The sequence below is a fragment of the Dendrobates tinctorius genome, unplaced genomic scaffold, assembly GCF_039654945.1.
Source record: "Dendrobates tinctorius isolate UK_male_01 unplaced genomic scaffold, ASM3965494v1 ptg000026l, whole genome shotgun sequence".
In the NCBI taxonomy this organism is placed as follows: Eukaryota; Metazoa; Chordata; class Amphibia; order Anura; family Dendrobatidae; genus Dendrobates; species Dendrobates tinctorius.
In genome coordinates, this window is record NW_027361694.1 from 9763093 (window position 1) to 9787329 (window position 24237).

At 49.8% G+C, this 24237-nt stretch overlaps 1 protein-coding gene across 3 annotated transcripts in view; it reads right to left on the minus strand.

Annotated features, from left to right (window-relative positions):
- TPP2 (tripeptidyl peptidase 2) overlaps positions 1-24237 on the minus strand; it is a 188680-nt gene that overhangs the window by 150084 nt on the left and 14359 nt on the right. For all 3 annotated transcript variants that reach the window (XM_073569496.1, XM_073569495.1, XM_073569497.1), the window contains exons 6-7: positions 18255-18418; positions 6618-6772 (exon numbers count right to left, since the gene is read on the minus strand). In XM_073569496.1, the coding sequence (XP_073425597.1) occupies positions 6618-6772; positions 18255-18418 (319 nt within the window). The remainder of the gene's footprint in view (positions 1-6617; positions 6773-18254; positions 18419-24237) is intronic.

Consider the following 24237-nt stretch of genomic DNA (forward strand, 5'->3'; position numbering starts at 1 on the left):
GGAGCCTGCCTGTGAACTCTTTCTGAAATGACAGCATTTAAGTCTAAGGGCCCCATCACACATAGCGATCTCACTAACGAGATCGCTGCTGAGTCACAAGTTTTGTGACACAACAGCGATCTCACCAGCGAGATCGCTGTGTGTGACAGCTATCAGCGACCGGCCCCCATGCCGGTAACGCTGCAAGAAACCTCTGGACATTTTTTTCGTCGCTGATCTCCCGCTGGCCTTTCGTCGCTGATCTCCCGCTGGCCGGCACGCATCGCTGCGTGAGACAGACGGGAGACCAGCAATCAGCTGGTAACTAACGTACACGCGCGTCCCTTGGATACCCGATGTGTACGTTAGTTACCAGCGAGTTACAGGTGCCGCCGCCTCACGCTGAGGACCAGGAGCCCGCGGAGTGTGTACCTGCCGCCACTGCCGCACGCTGGGGACCAGGAGGCAGCAGGGGATGCAGGCGCGCCCTCTGCTGGTGGAGGACTGGACCAGCAGGCACACTTGTCCGCTGCTCCCGGGCTCGTTCCTCACCTCGGCGTGCTGATCGCTGGTGAAGCTGTCTGTGTGACAGCTCACCAGCGATCACATAGCGACTTACCAGCGATCCTGACACGTTGATATCGTTGTCGGGATCACTGGTAAGTCGCTATGTGTGACTCCAGCTTAAGAAAGCCCCAGTGTCTAGTGTGAAAACCACCATGGTTACTTATCGGTAGACGGTTTTTCCGGAACCCATGACAGCACCACCTGAGAGAGGGATCCGCTCCGCCAGGACAGGAACCTACTGAGACATAAGGGGCGGCACCTCTCCCCCGCTTCAGTTGGGTTACAGAGCACTGAGAGGACTTCCCGGTTAGTTACATGTTTAATCCAACACCACAACACTCAAAAAACACCCTACTAATTGTGCACACCCATATGGTGAAAAATGGGGGGGGGGAAATATACGGGTGCTGTCATGGGTTCCGGAAAAACCGGCCACCCATGACAGCACCACCTGAGAGATTTTTGGAGACTTCGAAACACCTTAGGGAGGGACCACCGCTTGCAGCACCCTTCTACCGAAGGTTAAGTCAACAGAGGAGGATAGATTTAACCTATAGTGCTTAAAGAAGGTTGAAGGTGAGGCCCAGGTAGCGGCCTTACAAATCTGTTCAATCGATACCTCTGCTTTTTCAGCCCAGGAGGTCACCACGGCTCTGGTGGAATGAGCCTTGATGCCGTCGGGATACCACTAGCTGTGTAGGCTACACTAATGGCCTCCCTAATCCATCTAGCAATAGTCCCTTTTGAAACCCCATAGCCTTTCCTGGCACCCTGAAAAGCTACGAACAGGGACTGGGACCTCCTCCACTGGCTAGTGACATATGTATTCTACGAGAGCTCTCTTAACATCCAGACTATGGAATTTTTCCTCCCCCAGATTTTTTGGGTTCTCGCAGAAAGATGGAAGGACAATTTCCTGACCCCGATGGAAATCCGATGCTACTTTGGGCAGATAAGCGGGGTCCGTTCTTAAAACTACCCTATCCTGAAAGACTTACGTATAAGGTGGATTTACTGAGAGAGCCTGTAAGTCGCTTATTCTGCGGGCTGATGTAAGGGCCACTAGCAGGATTGTTTTTAGGGTCAGAAACTTTAGGGGTAGCTGATGTAATGGCTCATACGGATCTTTTGTAAGGGCTTCTAGCACCAGGTATAAATCCCAGGGGGTTATCCGGGGTATTGGGATAGGCCTAGCTCTATGGCAGGATTTAATAAATCTGGCTACCCACCTATTTGATAGCAATTTGCAGTTGTAGAGCGCCCCTAGTGCAGACACCTGAACTTTAAGTGTGTTCACTGCTAACCCCATCTGCAACCCCGATTGTAAGAACTCCAGGATGGCATTAATCGGGGGTTCTTTCCCTAACGGCCTACCTAAGAACTGCAGGAACTTATTCCATGTTCTGCCGTAGATGTTAGTCGTCACTGGTTTCCTACTCTTTAGCAGGGTGGCCACCAGCCCGGGGGGAGAACCCTCTATCCGTTAAAAGCGACCTTTCAAATTCCACGCCATCAGATGGAATCCTTTGACCTGAGCGTGGAATATTGGACCCTGAGCTAGTAGGTCCGGGATTTCTGGCAGAACCCATGGATCGGAGAGGGACATCCTTCGTAGCAGAGCAAACCAGGGCCTTTTTGGCCAAAATGGAGCTATTAGAATCACCCTGGCTTGATAGTTTCTGATTTTTCTGACAACTGTTGGGATCAGAGCCACTGGGGGGAAACGCATAAGCCAGCCTGAAGTTCCACTGGATGTGCAACGAGTCCACTACCCATGGTTTTTCTCTCGGGTTTAGAGAGCAGAACCTTTCTGTTTGCCTGTTGTGCTTGTTGGCAAAGAGGTCTATCACCGGTTTCCCCCAAAGCGGAGTTATTTTTTGAAAAATGGACCGGTTTAGCGCCCATTCCCCCTGCTTCAGGGTATTGCGACTCAGGAAATCTGCCTCTATGTTTTCTGCCCCTTTTATATGTAAGGCTGTCAAGGAGTGTAGGTGTTCCTCTGCTCTGCTCAGAATGTCCGTCGCCGCTCCCATTAAGGAGTGTGATCTTGTCCCTCCTTGGAGGTTGATGTATGCCACTGCTACCTTGTTGTCTGACATGATGCGTACATCATTTCGACCCTGGAGTAGCGGAATGAAGTGACTTAGGGCCTTGCTCACTGCCCACAGTTCTCTCAGGTTGGAGGATGCTTCCCTTTCTTGACGCGTCCAGGAACCTTGACCTATGATGCCCCTTAGGTGTGCCCCCCACCCCGAGGAGCTTGCATCTGTTAAGATTATATCTGGCGTCTGTCTGTCCAACGGTATTCCCAAGGTCAGATTTGTCTCGTCCAGCCACCAGTTGAGAGAGTCTCTGGTTTTTAAGGAAAGCTCCAGCTTTCCTTCTAAACGCCTTCTTAGCGATCTTTGTGCTGTTAGTATCTCCCCCTGGAGTTGCCGGGTGTGAAACTGAGCCCACCTGACCGCCGGAATACAGGATGTTAGGGTACCTAGCAGGGACATTGCTCTTCTTAATGTCATACGTGGTTGATTTCGGCCCGTCAAGGCCAGATTTTGCACCTTTTCTATTTTGGACTCTGGGAGCAGACACTCTTGCCTTTCTGAGTCTAGTATAAATCCTAGGAAGGTCTGTTTTTTTAGGGGTTGCCATTTTGATTTTTTGAAATTGACTATCCACCCTAATTCCTGCAAGGTGTTGATCACCCAGGTCAACTGCGCTGTACAGTGGTCCTCTAGGCTGCCCACTATAAGAAAATCGTCCAGGTATGGTATTATGACCGTATCGTGAATCCGGAGAAAGGCTGTCACTTCCGCTATGACCTTGGTGAAAACTCTCGGGGCTATAGATATGCCAAACGGAAGAGCCCTGAACTGAAAGTGCCTTAGTATGCCTTGAATATAAAGTGCTACCCTCAAGTATTTCTGGTAATCTGGGTGGATAGGGATGTGATAATACGCATCCTTTAAATCGACTACGGACATGAAGCAATCTTGATGTAGCAGCTTCACCGCCGTAGTTACTGATTCCATCTTGAAGGTCGGGTTCCTTATCCATAGATTGAGCCGTTTGAGATATATGATTGTCCTGAATGTTTGATCTGGCTTTTTTTTTTTTTTTATCAGAAAAAGGGGTGAATAGCCCCTTTCCTTCCTGTATGCGTGGTACCTCGGAGAGTACCCGCTTGTCTATCAGGCTCAGGATCTCTGTTTCTAAGGCCACCTGCTCTTCGGTCACCTTCCTGATGGGTGTGATGACAACCACGGGTTTTGGCTGACAAATAAAGGGGATTTTCAGGCCTTCTGTTAGGATGGTCAGGATCCAGGCATTGGAGGAGATCTTTTCCCAAGCCTGGAAAAAGTGTGCCAATCTCCCCCCCACTGGAATACTGGCGTCACTGTGGCGTCTTCTTTTGAGGTGGATGTGCCTCCAGCAAACATAAACCCCGATTCTTTTTTTCTCTTATCCTCCCATCTTCTCCTGTCAGCGGGAGGACGCCCCCTATTGAATCTCCCCCTCCGAAAGGGCTGTCTCCTCTGATCCATAGGGAATCTGGGGAAGCCTTTTTTCTTATCGCCTGCTTTCTCCAGAATATCGTCCAAGTTCTTGCCGAACAAGAATCGACCAGCGCAGGGGAAAGAGCATAATTTGGCCTTGGACTGAAGGTCACCCGGACAGCCCTTAAGCCATAACGCGCGTCTAGCAGCATTTGATAGTGACGCTGCCCTGGCTGTCATCCGCATAGAGTCCGCCGAGGTATCGGCCAAAAAAGCTGCTGCCCCGTGCAAGAGATACATATCTGATAAGATTTTCTCTCTTGGGACCCTTGAAGCCAGCTTTTCTTCTAACTGCTGCAGCCAGATCATGAGGGAGCGTGCCGTGCAAGTGCCCGCTATCGCCGGTTTTAGTCCTCCTGCTGTCGCTTCCCATGCGTGCCTCAAATATGAGTCCGCTTTCTTGTCTAGCGGGTCTCTAAGAACCCCTGCGTCTTCCAGGGGCAGGGCCGACCTTTTGGGGGACCTGGACACTGCTGCATCTATTTTGGGGATTTTATCCCATATCTCCGCATCCTTATGATCAAAGGGATATCGTCTCTTGGAGGTGGATGGAAGGGCCCCCGATTTTTCGGGCTTTTTCCACTCTCAATAAGTGCCTGGATTTTCTCGTTTACTGGAAAGGTTCATTTTTTCCTCTCCTGAAGCCCCCCAAACATGACGTCCTCTAGGGTTTTAGCCGCCTTTTCTTCCTGTAAGCCCATTGTAGTTCTAATGGCCTTTAGGAGGGCGTCTGTCTTCTACGGGGAAACATGGTTTACCCCCCATGTCACTGTCTGAGGATGATTTTTCCGCCTGAGATGACATTGACGCAGAATCCGAGGGGGAACTAGGGGGATCCTTCCTACTTTTTTTCCCTTTTTTCAATAGGGACTTAAATCGAGCCTTCCATTTCTGACCTTAGGGCAGATATTAGATTGGCTGCGAAACTAGGTGCTTCCTCCGCCATAGTCTGCTGAATGCACGAAGCACAGAGATCTTTTTGCCAATCTCTTGCTAGTGGAGATTTACATATACCACAATCCCTATTGTTCTTCTTGCTTCCCGCTTTTCTGGGCCTTTCCTACAGGGTGAAGCATACAACAGAAGCCCCTATTAACATAATGCTAACATTCACGAAGATCACTCACCACCCGAAATCAAGGGTACCGGACTTTGAGGCTACGTCAGAGCACGTGACCTGCGCTCTTTGGATCTTGAGGAGTCCCCCGACCTGCGGCTGGGGCAACTGCTGCTTGAATGGCTTCCATGCTTTCTGCCAGAGGGCTGAGAGGGAGGCAGGGACACTGAACGTTCCTGATCTGACTCCATGTTGCACCGCCTGTTTGCTGCTGCCTCCTCTTTTTAAATGACGCGCCTCCGCCCAGGTGAGCGTGTCTCTCCCCTCCCCCCTGCGACCGCCGGCCGACCGCTTCAGAAAGCCGGCCGGCGTCGCACAAGACGCCATTACACAGTCACCTTTTTCTGACGTCAGCCGGCGCACCCAGGATCCAACGCGCCGCTGACGTCAGCGGCCGGAAGAAGCCAGTGTCTCTCCCCTGCCATGGGGATAGAGATGCGGTGTGCGCGAGGGGAGGGCGGCGCGGTGGGGGCTTCCCGCAGACCCAGGGGATCGCACCAGCGCCCGCACGAACCCGGAACCCCGGAGGGCCCGGGGACTGCGCGTCCAGCACCCGACGCTACAGGTGAGACACCTATTCTTCCCGCGCTGGGGCTGGGTTCCTTTCCTTTTCTTTGCCCATGACAGACACCACCGACAGTGGGGTTCCTTCCAGGACAGGAACCCAACTGAAGCAGGGGAGAGGTGCCGCCCCTTATGTCTCAGTAGGTTCCTGTCCTGGCGGGGCGGATCCCTCTCTCAGGTGGTGCTGTCATGGGTGAAGGGAAAATTGCAAGATTACTAATTTATTGATTTTCATACCTCTGAATTCTGACAGCATGTTGCCAGTGAGAGTGGACAGTCATACAAACTGCGAGTATGCAATTTTCATACTTTCGGCCGCATTCCAACTATACGTGCTCGGCCTCCCCCAATTCACTTGCAATAAGTGAGGCTGAAAACATATATTCAGCACTTGCCCTCATGTAGGCAAATCACATTGCCGCCCACACTTGCCCGTAACACTGGAGAATCCGGACAGCGTGTGATGTTCACACTGTTAGGATTTTGAATAACATGATTAATAATAATAATAATAAAAAAAAAAAAAAACACACACGCATGTAACAAAAACCTGATTTAAAGAAGGAAAAAAAAAATCATTTTTGATTATCGCTTTGTTTCAGAGGCCAGTGAGCCATCAGTAAAACAGAGGCAGGTAGAACGTGGTAGGGAATACAGTCAGAGTCCAACTACATTGTGTACTCTTTAAAATCAACTTCCAAAGCCGCCAAGCAAACCAAGGCATCCTGTCAGAGGCTACAAGGAGACCTTTTTGATACATGGGTTCTTCCAGGTACATTACTGTAACCAATAAAGACATTGTTCCAACATTAGCTTTGACAGAAAAGAATCCATACCGCTCTTATAAGCCCTGTGCCTGTCTCCATTGTGCTCAGTCTTGTGTCACCAATCTTTATTGCTAGAATCTGAGCTCCAGGAGCAACGCCATTTCTTTCGGGTTCATCAGGAAAATATCCTGCAGCAATACTGGCCACGTGTGTTCCATGAGCACCTGTAATACACAGACACACATTCATCAACAAGCTTCAAAATTGTGGTCCATGTAAAAAAAAAAAAAAAACACTACCAGGATGCACCAATATGAACTGTACATAAATATATACACAGACGCACATGCATAAATATAGAAATTAATTGCATATACACTATAGCATAGCTAGGAAGGACAGGGTTAAATTCCAGTTCTGCAGTGTTTAATTAGAAGCACCTGCATGGTTTCTCTAAGGAGCAGGAAGCAGATTCATTGTGAGAGCAGCCAAGATGTGAGCTGTAGCTGAGAAAGACGCGCCGGGTCTCTCTGAATGGAATGACTGAGGAGTCAGTCTGCTGGATGTATTAGAAGCAAATGGATGAACTGGTTTATGAGACCATATGCACCTGACTCTGTGTCTTGGAGCTGAAAAGTGTAGGAAAGCCAGAATCCCTCTCTGAAGAATCTGCACATGCCGTGTGCAGAGAACTACAAGTATCAGGCTGGTTTCACATTAGCGCTTTTTAAGCGCACGCACGGCCGGGGGTAGCTCCGCCCCCGAGCCGGCTCTCTGCCCGGCGTGCCCGCCCCTTGCTTGTAGCGCCGCCTCCTAGCGGACAGCGGCGCCTGCGATCGGCGCACCCTATCTTTAGCATAGGGTGCGCAGATCGTGCGCAGGCCGTGCGCTAGTTGCGCTTTGACCTGCGCTGCGCACTTTTGACGGTGCGCCGTGCACGCCAAAATCGAACTTTTCGGATTTTGGCGCGCACGGCGCACCGTCAAAAGTGTGCAGCGCATGTCAAAGCGCAACTAGCGCACGGCCTGCGCACGATCTGCGCACCCTATGCTAAAGATAGGGTGCGCCGATCGCAGGTGCCGCTGTCCGCTAGGAGGCGGCGCTACAAGCAAGGGGCGGGCACGCCGGGCAGAGAGCCGGCTCGGGGGCGGAGCTACCCCCGGCCGTGCGTGCGCTTAAAAAGCGCTAATGTGAAACCACCCTCAGTGGTTACGATGGACAATAGCTGTTTTGTTGGACTAAGCTGGGGCTAAGTTCCATCGTGAATGAGTATCCAGGGTCTGTTCTGTTTAGTTAGCATCTGGACAAGGCTAAAGATTTATGTTTAGGAGTTTATTTTAGTGCTGTAGAAAGTAATACAAACTGCACGTGTTTGGATCAAAACTGCATTGCCCGTGTGTAGGCTACCCAAGGCCTAATGCCTAGCACCTACCAGAGAGAGTGAAATTCTACAATACATACACACAGTACTGTGGACATTTAAGCATGTGTGGAAAAAATACTGCACCGTAGGAATGCTTTCAAATGTGGACGTGTTAAAAGTTTATTTTTAACGATAAAAATGTCAAGTGAATGAACTAAAGTGAAATTCTAATCAAATCAATATTTGGTGTGACCACCCTTTGTCTTCAATACGGCATCATAACTTCCAGGAACGCACAGTTTTTGGAAGAACTCTGCTGGGTGGTTGTTCCAAACATCTTGGATAACTAAGCACAGATCTTCTGCATATGTATACTTGCCCATATTCTTCTGATTGTATAGGATTACATAAATAAACTTGATAATACTGAAATCAGGGCTCTAAGGGGACCATATCATCACTTCCAGGACTCATTGTTCTTTTAAACTCAAGACAGTCCGTAATGATATTGGTTGTATGTTTTTGTTGTTCAGCTGCAGAAGAAATTTGTTGCTAACCAGGCGCCTGATCTTGCAGGATGGATGATCTGCGGATTTGCCTGCGGTTTGACACCTGTCATGGAGCAGGTGCCAAACCACTGCGGAATCCGCACAAAGAAGTGACATGCTGCGGATTTAAAACCGCAGCAAATCCGCGCAGAAAATTCCGCACCGTGGGCACTGCGGTTTTCATTTTAAATTGCTTTTAATGGTACTGTACACCGCAGCACAAATTGCTGCGGATCCGCAAGACCAAATCCGCAGCAGAATCCGCAGCGTGTGCACACATCCAAAATCTGCTGAAATGCAGCCACACACTTGCAAAGAACCTCCACCATGCTTCACTGTTGCCTGCCAAGAATCATTATTGTACCGCTCTCCAGCCCTTCAAACATCGAATTCTGTTACAGCCAAATATTTCACATTTTGACTCTCAGTCACAACACCTGCCGTCATTTTTCTGCACCTCAACTCCTTTGCTTTTGTGCATATTTGATTCACTTGGACTCATTTCCAAGTTATTTTTGGGACACAATTCTTCCATGAAGATGGGTGTGGCTGGGTCCCAAAGATTTAAAAGCTAAGAAAAATCTGGCATTCTACAGTGAATACGGTGAAAAAAAAACATTACAGTGGTCCTAATAGATACTGTATATCATACGTGACATTTCGGTCAGTAAAAGACCCTTATGAAACATAAAAGTGTTATATCGCTGTCGGCAGCTCATAGTCCAAAAGAAGGGTGACAGATTGCCTTTAAAATTTTGCTGGACTGGTTTGAGGGTGCCATGTCATATTGGCAGAGCCCCTGAGGTGCCAGAGCAGAAACAAGAAGGAGAGTGATGGGGTGCTACGCCAGATGACCTGGCCTCCACAGTCACCAGACCTGAACCCAAACGAGATGGTTTGGGGTGAGCTGGACCGCAGAGTGAAGGCAAAAGGGCCAACAAGTGCTAAACATCTCTGGGAACTCCTTCAAGACTGTTGGGAGACCATTTCCGGTGAAGGTCATCAAGTAGTAATCAAAGCAAAAGGTGGCTACTTTGAAGAACCTAGAACATAAGACATATTTTCAGTTGTTTCACACTTTTTTGTTAATTATATAATTCCACGTGTGTTAATTCATAGTTTTGATGCCTTCAGAGTGAATCTGCAATTTTCATAGTCATGAAAATTAAGAAAACTCTTTTTCTCTATCGCCTTATTGGGGGACACAGAAACCATGGGGGGTGTATGCTGCTGCCACTAGGAGGCTGACACTATGCAAATAAAAAAGTTAGCTCCTCCTCCGCAGTGTACACCCTACCGACAGGAAGTAGGATGCCCAGTTTAGCTTAGTGTCAGTAGGAGGTGGACACGGGTCTTTTACTAGACCCTTATCTACCTCAATGTGCGTCGTTTTCTTTCAGGTTCCCGGAGGGATACAGTGTGAACAGTCACTACTGTACTCCCACACAGAGACTATGAGTACGGCGTGTACTGCCACCCCGTATCCTCATATGTCTGGACGGCAGGACCCCAAGATCCCTAACACAGGCGCGTGTTTAGGTGATCCCACAAGAGAAAGAATACCTGGTCCTGCCTACGTCTCCCACCCACTCGCCCACCAGAGCCTGTCGGTCGAGGAGACACGGACGTCCCGCAACATGGATTCTGGACGTCCGATTTTCGTGATTGAGGAGGTACTTTCCCTCTTTTCTCCCCAGTCACTGAAGAGGTGAAGAAAACGGGATAAGAAGGAGAAAGAAAAAAAAAAAAAAAAAAAACCAACCCTTTATTCAAAGAGATAGTAGTTTGGGCGGCTGGCGCAGTTCATACCCTTCCGACTGGTTTCAGGGGCCTCAGCACTGCCTTGCAGATCCTTTGGGGAAGAGAGGGGGTTTAGGCACACAGAGGCTTCCTGTTCTTTGTGCCCCGTACAGCCTGTTTAAGCGGCGTCATGGCACTTTGTTTGCGCCACTTTTAGCACCCTGGCGCCACTGTGGGGACCCGTTTGGCACTATTGTATGTCCTCCGCGGTCTCCCGCTCCGGCGGCCGCCGGCTGTAATCTAGGTCCCGGCTTCATTTTGGGCCTAGTGGAAGCGCTGACTCCGCCCCCCCTTCCTCTCGGCTTCGGGCGGGCTTTTTCCCGCCCGTTTCTCCTCTCGCCTCTTCCTGTGTGGCGTCAGGCTCCGCCCGCTATCCTCAGACTGTGGACGGGAGCCGCCGCCATATTGCTCCTCCGGGCCCAGCGTTTAGCTGAGAGTGGGCTTCCCGGTCTCTGGCCACCCTCACAGCGCGCACGTTCTGCCCTGCGTATTCTGACAGACGCCATTTTCCGGCTGTGGTACAGTGGAGCCGCATCCAGCTATGGGACCTGCCTGTCTCTCTCTACAGCCATGCAGTCTCATACAGGACATCTGCTGCAAGTAGCTGCACTGCAGACTGATCCCCCCCCCCCTCCTCTGCTCTCCTGTCCCCTAACCTTCTGGCAGCGCTTAGTGGGATTGTTCTCATGTCTAACTCTAGGCCACTTCGTTCTCCTCCTATTCCTCCCCTCTCCCACCGTCCAGGAGCCCCCAGTTGACCCGGTCGTACAGTCTCTGGAGCCGTACAGTCACTAACTTGAAGGTTTTTCTGGAGCCGTACGGTCTCTGAAGTAACTGTACTCTAGAGCTGTACAGTCACTGACGTAATAGTACTCAAATTACTGGCATAATTGTAATCTTCTGCCGCGCAGTTTCTAGTGCATCAGTATTTCGGAGATCTGATTTTGTCACACGGTTGTTGTGTTTTTCGGCCATTACGGATTGGTGCCCTGATTTTCAGCAGAGCAAGTCTCAGCCATTGCTTCACATAAAGACGTTGGGGTCCTGTCATAGCAACTCCATATCTACGGCTCACAGGCACTCTCCCTTCAATTTTCTGCAGCCCCCTTCGGACGCTGGATTCATACTGCTATAAGCAGAACAGGGTGCTGCTTCTTTCTCTTCACGTCTCCAGTATTTGGGCCGGACTTCTAGCTGAATCGAAGTCCGTGTTATCCGGCAATTGTCTGCTGTGGCTCAGTGGATAGAGAAGCTGACCACAACTCACTGTTCCAGAAGTTGGAACCGTGGCGCACAACAGAGAGTAGTGTTTAGTCTCTTTCTGATCCCAGGCCTACTGTTCTACAGTCATAAGAATTGACTGGTCAGAATCTACTTTACTACAGACTTCGTGGCACGGCTTACTACGCGTGAAGCCATTATTCTGCCTAATGTCGTCAGGTATCCAGACCTAGACCGCAACACAGAAGCCTTTATTCTGCCTAATGTCGTCAGGTACCCAGTTCTATACCGCAATACAGAAGCCATTATTCTGCCTAATGCCGTCAGGTACCCAGACCTAGACTGAATCACAGAAGCCGTTATTCTGCCTAATGCCGTCAGGTACCCAGACCGCATCACAGAAGCCGTTATTCTGCCTAATGCCGTCAGGTACCCAGACCTAGACCGCATCACAGAAGCCGTTATTCTGCCTAATGCCGCCAGGTTTTCAGACCTAGACCGCAGCCAGAAGCAGTTATTCGGCCTAATGCCATCAGGTATTCCGGCCTAGACCGCAACACATAAGCCGTTATTCTGCCTAATGTCGTCAGGTATCTAGGCCTAGACTGCCCCGGCAGCTAGGCTATATCCGCTATCCAGGCTTCAGACGCGGCGGGCGTGAGTAAGCAGGAGCCGATATCCCGCTGCGGCATCACCTACCAGGTACAGTAGTTCAAACGGTTGTATTACTGTGGAGATGCGTCTGGGGTTGACTGCTTCAGTGGTACTGGTGTTCTGTACCGTATTCAGGTGAGTCAGACACTCTCGCCTTCAGGTTCTTCGTGTTCTATTGCAGCAGTACTCTATCCCTTATTGAGCACTTGAATAGTCCTCTATCAGACATGTTTAGTCAATACACGCAGTCTCTCTGGTAACTCAAACGTACCCGAGGCCATCAACTATACCGATCCGGCTATACTGTCCCGTTTTCTGGTGAGTCAGAAGCGTCCTCTCTCACGTTCCTCACGGTCTTTTTTTGCAACCTTTACCTAAGCTCCCGTCTAAAAGCCACTTGAGGTGAGGTGCCGGCATTTATTGCTCATAGCAGGCTACAGCCGCGGTTACAAGTCACTTTCAGGTGAGTCAAAGACACCTCTCGGCTACATAGTTCATTGTCAATAACATCTGTGGTTTAACAGTTGAACGTAACCACTACCATGTCCAAACAGAACGGATCTCTGTCCCACAGTGCGGATCTTGGTAGCAACATATCTGGATACTCCACCTTCAGGTGGGTCAGACTCTCTCGGATCAGGTACTGATGGTCGCAGTTTTACTGCGGCATGTTCTGTACCCTAAGTGTGAGTTGCACCACAGGAGTTTTTGCCAGAAGCTATCTTTACAGCCGGTGTAGTCCGCCTATCTTTAATGTTTGGCAAATAGTAGTTTATAAGTTCTAGCCTGCTTTAGAGGACTTCGAGCAACAAAACTACCATACGCTCCTTATCTGTCGAAACTCACCTATTCTTTCTTACAGACGCTGAGTAAAGCCTTCAGCAGCTCAGACATGGGTCTTCTGACCGTGACCGGGAAAAAGTATCCCACCTCACAGGAGTGGGATATAACTCTACGCAAGCATCGACCGGGGTAAAAAGCTGTTCCAGTCCTGGATCCAAGAATGAGTCTGGTGATAACGCGTTGCTTCCTTCGGCTAGTATTGTATCTTTTCACTGTTCTCCTCAGGCGCGTTTTGTCTTAGACTTAGGCTAGCAGGTCTACACACCGTAATCCCTTCCCTGCTCCAGAGGGTCCAGGATGGTTTCGGTCGTTTACATCGTCATACAAATTGACCTGCCTTTCGTCAGCCTAGTTGTCTTCTGGTGTCTATTTGATCTACCTAGAGCCAACTTTCCTTACTCGACTAATCACTTTTCTAAGTCCAACTACACTATTTTTGTCCATATCCACACTCATCCCGGGGTGCTGGTTTTATCTCCCTTTGCATCTCAGTCATCCAGTAGTCTCCGTTCTACCTCCTTAGTGGAGCAATCAGTGGTCTATCCTGAGCCTACATCGCGGCGATGAGATCCAGATTATCCCCTGGTTCTATTCAGTACGTTTTCAGTGTTTGGCTCTTTCGCAGGTTCTCAGTGGCCTGTTCTCAGGCCTCGTCTTTTTTTTCACAGAACGGCCTTCAGCCGTTTCCAAGCAAGAGGGCGCCTTAGTATATCTCTACTTCTGCAACTACGAACCCTACGGTTCCAAGTCTCCCACTACTACGGTCCTTCCTGTCCCAGAAGTGCATCCCTCAGAGATTCCACGGCAAATTCTCACAGTAGTTGGCAAGGTCAACCTTGAAACCATCCGCCGCTTTATAGTATCCTGTCTTAGTCTCCACTTGTGTTGCAAAGTTCTATAGACACGTGGCCTAGCTTGCTCATCAAAGCATTCTTGCTGGGGACCAGTCAGAAGATTTGATCGTCCTCACTGTCCAAAGAATTCCACTTGCATGGAAACATGGGTTTTCGCCTCATCGTTCCCTTCTAGGGGTTCATTTGGCTTTCGATCTCACGAGCGAAATTATCTCCAAACAAGTCCCTCACCAGCTTCCCGTTTCTTCCGGGTAGCTCCAATCGCTTAATTATTGGGGAGGTCACCGGAAGGACAAGCGCTTTCCTTCCTCAGGCTGAACCTCGTCGTACTTCAGCGCTTTTTCCTCAGCGTGCCTTTCCGGGATCTAGGATGGAGACCATCCTTTTTCTCAGGTGGAAATTTTTCTTCGTTCAGCATTTGCCTCCTGCGAATCGCATGATTTTTCCATGAAGCTCTTATCCAGGTCCTGATTTCTTCAGGGCTTTGGAGATATCTGCTTTTGCAGCGTACGGGTTCATTTTCCTTTTCAGTTGGTAGCCTTCCCTTTCAGGCTCTCCACCACTCCTAGGGCGCCTCAGACTCTATAGCAGCTGTAGTACACTTCCTGTAGGTCAAGGGTCCACTCTACATCTCTCTAAATTCTCTCTCTTTCATCCGCCTCGAATTTTCCCTTCGTGGCGTGCTCTCATCAGGCTACCTGGCCACAGCAACGGTACTTATCAAGCTCGGGCTTGAGGTATAGAGGTCCTCTGGCCTTCAGGTCAGCGTCTGCTCGCGGATTCTGGTCGACATTAGTAGGGTTGCCGGCCCAGGAGGGACTGCGTTCTTTTCAGTACGACGCACACTGCCCGGGCAGTGCGTGTCCTCCTGGCGGTACTTTTTGGGCCTTCGTCTGGCTCCTCTGCAGTACGGTCATTGGTCCTCCACAGGTCCATAAGGTTTCTCACAACCCATGCCTAGCTTCGGCAAGTGCCGGTCGGGGTAAAGAAGACCTTGCAGGTGACCTTGCAGGTGACGAGGGTGACTCCCTCGTCCTGATGGGGTTATTTGCTGTTCCCTCCCCTTGAGGACTGCTTTGGGACGTCCCATGGTTTCTGTGTCCCCCAATAAGGCGATAGAGAAAACAGGATTTTTTGTTGCTTACCGTAAAATCTGTTTCTCTGAGCCTTCATTGGGGGACACAGCACCCTCCCAAGTTGAACAGCACCGTTTACTGTATAATATTGTTACAGTATGGATTTGTGTTTTCTGTTTTTATCTCGTTACAGATTGCTTCTCCTACTGCTTTCTCACTAACTGAGCATCCTACTTCCTGTCGGTAGGGTGTACACTGCGGAGGAGGAGCTAACTTTTTTATTTGCATAGTGTCAGCCTCCTAGTGGCAGCAGCATACACCCCCCATGGTTTCTGTGTCCCCCAATGAAGGCTCAGAGAAACAGATTTTACGGTAAGCAACAAAAAATCCTGTTTTATGCGTTTTTTCCGCGCGGTTTCTGGGAACATTGGAAATGGCTAAAAACGCGGAGCAATGCGGAAATTAATGAGCATGCTGCGTTTTTAGCCGCTAAGCGTTTTCTGAGCGTTTAAAAATGCATGCATTGGCACAAAAGCCAAAAATGCATGAAATTTAATGGGAAGCTTCTTTTAAGCTTTTCTGCAGCGTCTGATCCAGCTCAAACGCTGCGGAAACGCTTACAAAAATGGTGTGGTGTACTTCAGAATGTCCCTGCTGCTATTCTCCAATAGAGAGGATAATGAGTAGCAGAGCCCAGTGGTAAATTGCAGAGAAAGGGTAATACCGTATATACTAGAGTATAGGCAGACCCGAGTATAAGCCGACCCCCCTAATTTTGCCACAAAAAACTGGGAAAACTTATTGACTCGAGTATAAGCCTAGGGTGGGAAATGCTCCATAGATTATTCCCCCATATGGTGTCCCCAGAAGCTGCTCCATAGATTATGCCCCCATAAGATGCTTAATAGATTATGCCCCCATGTGCTGCCGTTGCTGCTGCTGCATGTAAAAAAAAAAAAAAAAAAAAAAAAAGACATACTCACCTCTCCGTCGCTGGGTGTCAGGTGCTGGTGTCACTGCTGGCACCTGAGATACTCACCTGTCCTGCGTCCATGCCTGCTCACCGCTATCTGCCACGTCATCGGTCAGTGACGTTCAGACTGCAGGGGGCGCAGCGCGCACTAACCACGTCACCGTGCCCTCTGCTGTCTGAAGTCAGTGACAGATGACAGACAGCAGCAAGCAGCCATGGACGCAGGACAGGTGAGTATCGCTATACTTACCCGTCCTGACGCTGTCTCTTGAGCCCCCAGCTTCTCCGCGCTCTCTCTTCCTGCCTTCAGCGGTCTGTGATACCGCTCATTAAAACTCATGAATATGCGCATATTCATGAGTTTTAATGAGCGGTACCACGTGACCGCTGAAGGCAGGAAGAGAGAGCACAGAGAAGCTGGGGGCTCAAGAGACAGCGTCAGGACGGGTAAGTATGACCTGACACCCCCGCCCCCCCTCCGACCCCCTGGTGTATATGACTCGAATATAAGCCGAGAGGGGGACTTTCAGCCCAAAAAAATGGGCTGAAAATCTCGGCTTATATTCGAGTATATACGGTATATATAGTACCGTCCAGACCTTACCCTGGTCCTGTGGCCCCAAGTGAGTGGTCCTCTGTAGAGGGAGGTATAGGAGCCGTGGAGAATGTCACCATGTGCTGTGGCTCCCCAAGTGCATGTGTAGAGCGCTGTCGGTGGGAAAGATGGCCACTGAAGAACAGGAAGTCTCGCCGTGTGAGAGACATGGTAAGGAGAAGAGGGCGGTGACAGCGCTGATATGATTGTGGCCGGCGAGGGAAGATGGCCGCCAAGATTAACAGGGGGAAGTCGGGAGCGAGATGCGCCAAAGGAGGGGGGGGGGGGGGGGCGGAGCTGGCGCCAGCACTTCAAGAAAAGTGGGCGGGGCACCGGCGCAACGTCATGCCCAGGGGCCGGAAGGGTTGGAGCTTCCGCGGATAAGGACCAAGCCAGGGCCTAAATTTTTAGAGCCGGCCGACATGCTCGGGGGAAAGGGGGCATAGAGCAAAATACCTCGCCGCTGGCACCGGAGCCCTCTGCCAGTGCCGCAGTCCTGACAAGTCCCGTCCCGGACCCACACTTACTGGTGGTGTGAGTCCTGGTCTGGAGACGGCCACAGTGCAGGACCCGGATTGTGAGAAGCACTCCTGCCTCAGGTCAGCGACTTTATAGACGGTGCAGGGAACCCTCAATCCACCATCCCATTAATAGGGAGGTGGAGAGGGACCGTCCGCCCTCCATTCATCGCCACTGTTCAGTCAGTGGCAATGCAGTGGGGGATGCACGGACACCATAAGAGCCTCTGTACATCTAAGGGGAACAAGGTTGTGGTCTGGCAATGTAAGCCTGGATGCAGAGGGGAATACATGGAAGAGACACTCCCATGTGCCCATCTGTTGAAGGTGTGGGGAGAGTGGTGCCCTGAAGGGACCCGTCGCCCCCAACATCTCAGGAATGGAGAAAAAGAAAACGTTGCAGGAGGGGTTACGAGGAGAAGACACTCCACATTCCCGATTGTTGTAGGTTTGAGGAGAGCGGAGCCCTTAAGGGATCTCTCGCCCCTATAATCCAAGAAGATGTTGAAGAAAAAAAATAAATAAATAAAGCTTAAGGGGGTTTTACACATAGCGATATCGCTAGCAATATCGCTAAAACGTCACCGGTTTTGTGACGTTATAGCGATATTGCTAGCGATATCGCTATGTGTGATACTTACCTCCGACCGGCTCCCCCGCTGTCCATCGCTGATCGCGCGAGATTGGGCGGCTCCATTTCTCGTCATCTGCTTCCTGCTGTGTGACACGAGCGACGCTGGACGCGGGCGGGAGGACGTCTGGATCGCTGTGTGTGAAAGGTGAGTATCGGCCGCTGCGTCGCTGTGAGATCTTTCTGTGTGAAAGCTCACTAGCGATCATTTAGCGATGCACCAGCGATCCTGACCGGGTCGGATCGCCGATGCATCGCTAAATGTAAAAGGGCCTTTAGATGTGGTCTGAAGATGAGACCACATGTGCCTGCTACTGACACTAAGCTTAAACTGGTTCGGCTGGAGCCAGTGTGTGGGTGTATACTGCAGAGGAGGAGCTAATCTTTGTGTGTCTACTTAGTGTCAGCCTCCTAGTGGCAGCAGCATAAACCCATGGTCGTGTGTTCCCAAAGAGGCGAAGGAGAAACGATTTTAGCAAAACTGCAGCCCCGCAAGTGATATATGGCTGGAATTGTGGTTTCTGCCCTTATATTATTCTGCTGTGAGATGTGTAATAAATTCCTGATGACGGATTCTCTGTGAGGCTCAAGATGCCACTATGAATAAGGAAAACTATAATGATAACTTACCACCACTTGTTACAATGGAAAGCAGGTTCCCATCATCATAAATGTTGACTGAGTAATTCAGCATTTCTGTTGTGCCAAATGATGCATACTCCTGGGCTTCTCTGTAATTTCCTAACACAGTGCATGTATCCAGATCTCCACTCTCACTGGTGTCCATGCATGCTCTGCGAGAGGGAATAAGTGTTAACACCCTCATATAATTGGGGATGTGGTTGTGTACAGAATCAGTCAATCAAATCTAAAGTCATGTTAAATAGTACACAGCAGCCATCATATAAAGTGGTTCTGATTAACCCCATATAAAGTTTACCTGTTCGGTTAGGATTTTCCTGACATTTTCTTAGTTGCAATTTACAGCAAAAGCCATGGTTCATTAACAGCATACAACACAGCAAATGGATCTCATTGTTTAAAGTTGTCAGACGTGTACAACTGGCTGTATACTGCGTGCAACTACAATACTCTATATTCTTCATAAGTCTGGCCTGAGGGGGTAAGGTGACAAAATGGAATTCTTTTTCCTTCACAAAGACAAACATTCAAGCCTGGCTATGTTTCGTCAAAACCACATCGGAAGACGTCTTCTGGTCTGATGAAACCAAGATTTAATTTTTTGGCCATAATTACAAAAAATATGTTTGGCGCAAAGACACTACTGCACATCACCAAAAGAACACCATACCCACAGTGAAGCATGGTGGAGGCAGCTTTATGCTTTGGGGTTGTTTCTCAAAAGCAGGAATTGGGGCTTTAAGAAAGGTGGAGAGAATTATGTTACAAAATTGATATTTACGGTAAAACTATTCATAACAGTCAGGTTTTTGCTAAAAGCTAGAAGATGAACTTCATGTTTCAGAATGGCGATGTCCCTAAGCATACCTCCAAATCAACAAATGAATGGCCTTGCCAGAAGATCAAAGTTTTGTTATCGCCCAGCCAGAGTCCAAACCTGAAACCAATTGAAAGTCTGGATGATCTGAAGATGGTTGTACGCTTAAAATCTGACAGATTTGGAGAGCTACTGCAAGGAGTAGTGGGCAAAGATTGCCAATTCTAGATGTGCCACAGGGGCGTAACTACCGGGGTAGCAGCCGAAGCGGTTGCTTTGGGGCCCGGCCCATATAGGAGCCCGCCGCCCGGGTCCCCGGCTCCGATCGGCGCTACCCAGTAGTGCAATTTAATTACCCCAACCACCGGTCCGCGGCCCAGCACCGGGCCGTTGCAGTGCTCTTGCCGGTCCGCAGACACAAGGGGAGCCGGCGGCTGTGTAGCAGCTGATACTCACCCTGCATAGCGGTCCCTGTCGGCGCAGCGGCTTCATCCAGATTCCAGCGCTGAGCTGTCCAGTGTACCGCTCATTTAAGGTCATGAATATGGACGCCACTCCTCTCCCATAGGCGTGGCGTCCATATTCATGCACTTTAATGAGCGGAAGCACGCGACCGCTCTGCACAGGAAGAAGCTGAAGCGCCGCGAGATGCAGGGAGGGAAGTAAAGCGACGTGAGGGCAAGTATGATGGGGGAGGATGGGGGAGCCAAACGGAGCCATATATACAAGGGAGGGAGAGTGGGAGCAGAGCCATATATACAAGGGAGGGAGAGTGGGAGCAGAGCCTTATATACAAGGGAGGGAGAGTGGGAGCAGAGCCTTATATACAAGGGAGGGAGAGTGGGAGCAGAGCCATATATACAATACAAGGGAGGAAGAGTGGGAGCAGAGTCATATATACAATACAAGGGAGGAAGAGTGGGAGCAGAGTCATATATACAATACAAGGGAGGAAGAGTGGGAGCAGAGTCATATATACAATACAAGGGAGGAAGAGTGGGAGCAGAGCCATATATACAATACAAGGGAGGAAGAGTGGGAGCAGAGCCATATATACAAGGGAGGGAGAGTGGGAGCAGAGCCATATATACAAGGGAGGGAGAGTGGGAGCAGAGCCATATATACAAGGGAGGGAGAGTGGGAGCAGAGCCATATATACAAGGGAGGGAGAGTGGGAGCAGAGCCATATATACAAGGGAGGGAGAGTGGGAGCAGAGCCATATATACAAGGGAGGGAGAGTGGGAGCAGAGCCTTATATACAAGGGAGGAAGAGTGGGAGCAGAGCCATATATACAAGGGAGGAAGAGTGGGAGCAGAGTCATATATACAATACAAGGGAGGGAGAGTGGGAGCCGAGCCATATATACAAGGGAGGGAGAGTGGGAGCCGAGCCATATATACAAGGGAGGGAGAGTGGGAGCCGAGCCATATATACAAGGGAGGGAGAGTGGGAGCCGAGCCATATATACAAGGGAGGGAGAGTGGGAGCCGAGCCATATATACAAGGGAGGGAGAGTGGGAGCCGAGCCATATATACAAGGGAGGGAGAGTGGGAGCCGAGCCATATATACAAGGGAGGGAGAGTGGGAGCCGAGCCATATATACAAGGGAGGGAGAGTGGGAGCCGAGCCATATATACAAGGGAGGGAGAGTGGGAGCCGAGCCATATATACAAGGGAGGGAGAGTGGGAGCCGAGCCATATATACAAGGGAGGGAGAGTGGGAGCCGAGCCATATATACAAGGGAGGGAGAGTGGGAGCCGAGCCATATATACAAGGGAGGGAGAGTGGGAGCCGAGCCATATATACAAGGGAGGGAGAGTGGGAGCCGAGCCATATATACAAGAGAGGGAGAGTGGGAGCCGAGCCATATATACAAGGGAGGGAGAGTGGGAGCCGAGCCATATATACAAGGGAGGGAGAGTGGGAGCCGAGCCATATATACAAGGGAGGGAGAGTGGGAGCCGAGCCATATATACAAGGGAGGGAGAGTGGGAGCCGAGCCATGTATCCAAGGGAGGGAGAGTGGGAGCCGAGCCATGTATACAAGGGAGGGAGAGTGGGAGCCGAGCCATGTATACAAGGGAGGGAGAGTGGGAGCCGAGCCATGTATACAAGGGAGGGAGAGTGGGAGCCGAGCCATGTATACAAGGGAGGGAGAGTGGGAGCCGAGCCATGTATACAAGGGAGGGAGAGTGGGAGCCGAGCCATGTATACAAGGGAGGGAGAGTGGGAGCAGAGCCATGGATACAAGGGAGGGAGAGTGGGAGCAGAGCCATGGATACAGGATGGGAGAGTGGGAGCAGAGCCATGGATACAGGATGGGAGAGTGGGAGCAGAGCCATGGATACAGGATGGGAGAGTGGGAGCAGAGCCATGGATACAGGATGGGAGAGTGGGAGCAGAGCCATGGATACAGGATGGGAGAGTGGGAGCAGAGCCATGGATACAGGATGGGAGAGTGGGAGCAGAGCCATGGATACAGGATGGGAGAGTGGGAGCAGAGCCATGGATACAGGATGGGAGAGTGGGAGCAGAGCCATGGATACAGGATGGGAGAGTGGGAGCAGAGCCATGGATACAGGATGGGAGAGTGGGAGCAGAGCCATGGATACAGGATGGGAGAGTGGGAGCAGAGCCATGGATACAGGATGGGAGAGTGGGAGCAGAGCCATGGATACAGGATGGGAGAGTGGGAGCAGAGCCATGGATACAGGATGGGAGAGTGGGAGCAGAGCCATGGATACAGGATGGGAGAGTGGGAGCAGAGCCATGGATACAGGATGGGAAAGTGGGAGCAGAGCCATGTATACAGGATGGGAAAGTGGGAGCAGAGCCATGTATACAGGATGGGAAAGTGGGAGCAGAGCCATGTATACAGGATGGGAGAGTGGGAGCAGAGCCATGTATACAGGATGGGAGAGTGGGAGCAGAGCCATGTATACAGGATGGGAGGGTGGGAGCAGAGCCATGTATACAGGATGGGAGGGTGGGACAGGGGAGCCATGCATACAACAGGAGAAGCCACACAGAGCTGGACAGGATGGGGGGAACCACACATACATTTTCTGATGATTAGAAAATAATCAGCATGTACAGTACTCCAGTACAATTTTTCTTAAGTGCTCAATGCTCCATTTCCTTGTAGGTTCCAATCATCAATAGCAGTGACGGTCATCAGTAGTAGTAGCCCAGTGCTCCCACTGAAACAGAGAAACAAGCCAGGTGCTCCCACTCATTCAAAACCTATGGTGAGTTGAGTCACATTATAAATGTTATAATTAAATGATAAGTATGCACTGCTAAACTACAACCGCGTCCATAGCCCCGCCCCTGTCACACCTCCATCCCCGCCTTGCCGGGCCATGGAAGAATGGTCTTGCTTGAAGCCTGTCCATGGTGCAAAAAAGGTTGGGGACCACTGGTGTAGGGGATCCGGGGCCCCGGCGGAAAAAAATGTACACCGATATCGCAGCCTACGCTGCATTTCTGTGCCTGCTGTGCGGAGCGAAGCACATATTGGGCTCACCTCCCTGCCTGCAGCAAGTCACAGATTGTATTGCTTCAGACTAGTTCAGTCCCGCCCCTTCCCTGAGCCTGTCTATTAGCTCTCTGCAGAGCTGCCTGCCGCATGGACCTCTGGGAAATGTAGTTCCTGAAGAGGTGTGTCTTTGAGGGGTTGGGTCTTTGAGGAGGCCCCGTTTAAAAGTTTCCTATGGGGCCGAATCAGTTCTAGTTATGCACCTGATGTGCCATACGGATAAGACTCATATCCAAAGATGTTGAATGCTGTCATAAATTCAAAAACTATTTCAACAAAGTGTTAGTTTAAGGGTGTGCATATTTAAGCAACCACATTTTTAGTTCATTTTTTTCCCCCAACTATGAAAGATTTCAGTATGTTTTTCAATTAAATTGTATAGGTTATAGGACATTAAAAAGGTGGAAAAAGTTCTGAAATTATTTATCTTGGTATGATTTTTTTCATATTACAAAAACCTGGCAGTTTAACAGGTGTTTTTATATCCACTATTTAACGAAAATATACCATTTTAACCCCTTCCCGACATCAGGCGTACATTTACGCCGAAGTCGGACTCCCTCACTTTGATGTAGGCTCTGGCGGTGAGACCACATCTTTTTCAGGACATGTCAGCTGTTTTGTACAGCTGACTTGTACCCACAATAGCAGCGGGTGGAATCGCGATCCACCCGCAGCTATTAACCAGTTAAATGCAGCTGGCAATCGGCATTTAACAAGCGTCACATGATCGCGCGTCACCGGTGTGCCGGCAGGACAACTAGAGGGCTCCTGGAAACCTCTATGGCTGTCAGTGCCAGATTGTTGTGAGCACCACCCAGTGGTCGGCGTTCATAGCAAGTGAGCAATTCTACTACATTGAGGCAATCTGACCATCGCCTCTATGTAGCAGAGGTTGGGTTGTGGCAGCTTCTAGTCTCCCATGGAGACTACTGAAGCATGCCAAAAGCAAAAAGAAAATTTTTAAAAAAATATAAAAAAAATAAAAATATAAAAGTTCAAATCACCCCCCTTCCGTACCATTCAAAATAAAATCAAGCAAACATACACATATTTGGTATAGCCGTGTTCAGAATGGCCCGATTAAAAAAAAAAAAGGATTAACCTGATCACTAAGGCTGTGTGCTGCACACGCTGCGGAATCTGCTGCGGATTCAGCCGCAGATAAATCCGCAGGTCAAAAGACCTGCAGTTTTGCCCTGCGGTTTATCATCTCCACAATGGAGGAGATGGCAAACCGCTGTGGAATCCGCAGAAAGAATTGCATGTGGATTTGAAACCGCAGCAAAATCTGCGCGGAAAATTCTGCAGCGTCTGCAATAACGGGCGATCAAAAGATCGTATCTGCACCAAAATGTTATCATTAAAAACGTCAGCTCGTCACACAAAAAATAAACCCTCACCCAGCCTGAGATCACAAAAATGGAGAAGATACAGGTATCGGAAAATGGCACAAATTTTTTTATTGTAACAAAGTTTGGAGTTTTTTTTCCCACCACTTAGATAAAAAAGACATGACTGGTGTATATGAACTCGCAATGACCTGGAGAATCATAATGCAGGTCAGTTTTAGCATTTAGTGAACATAGTAAAAAAAAAAAAAAAAAAAGCC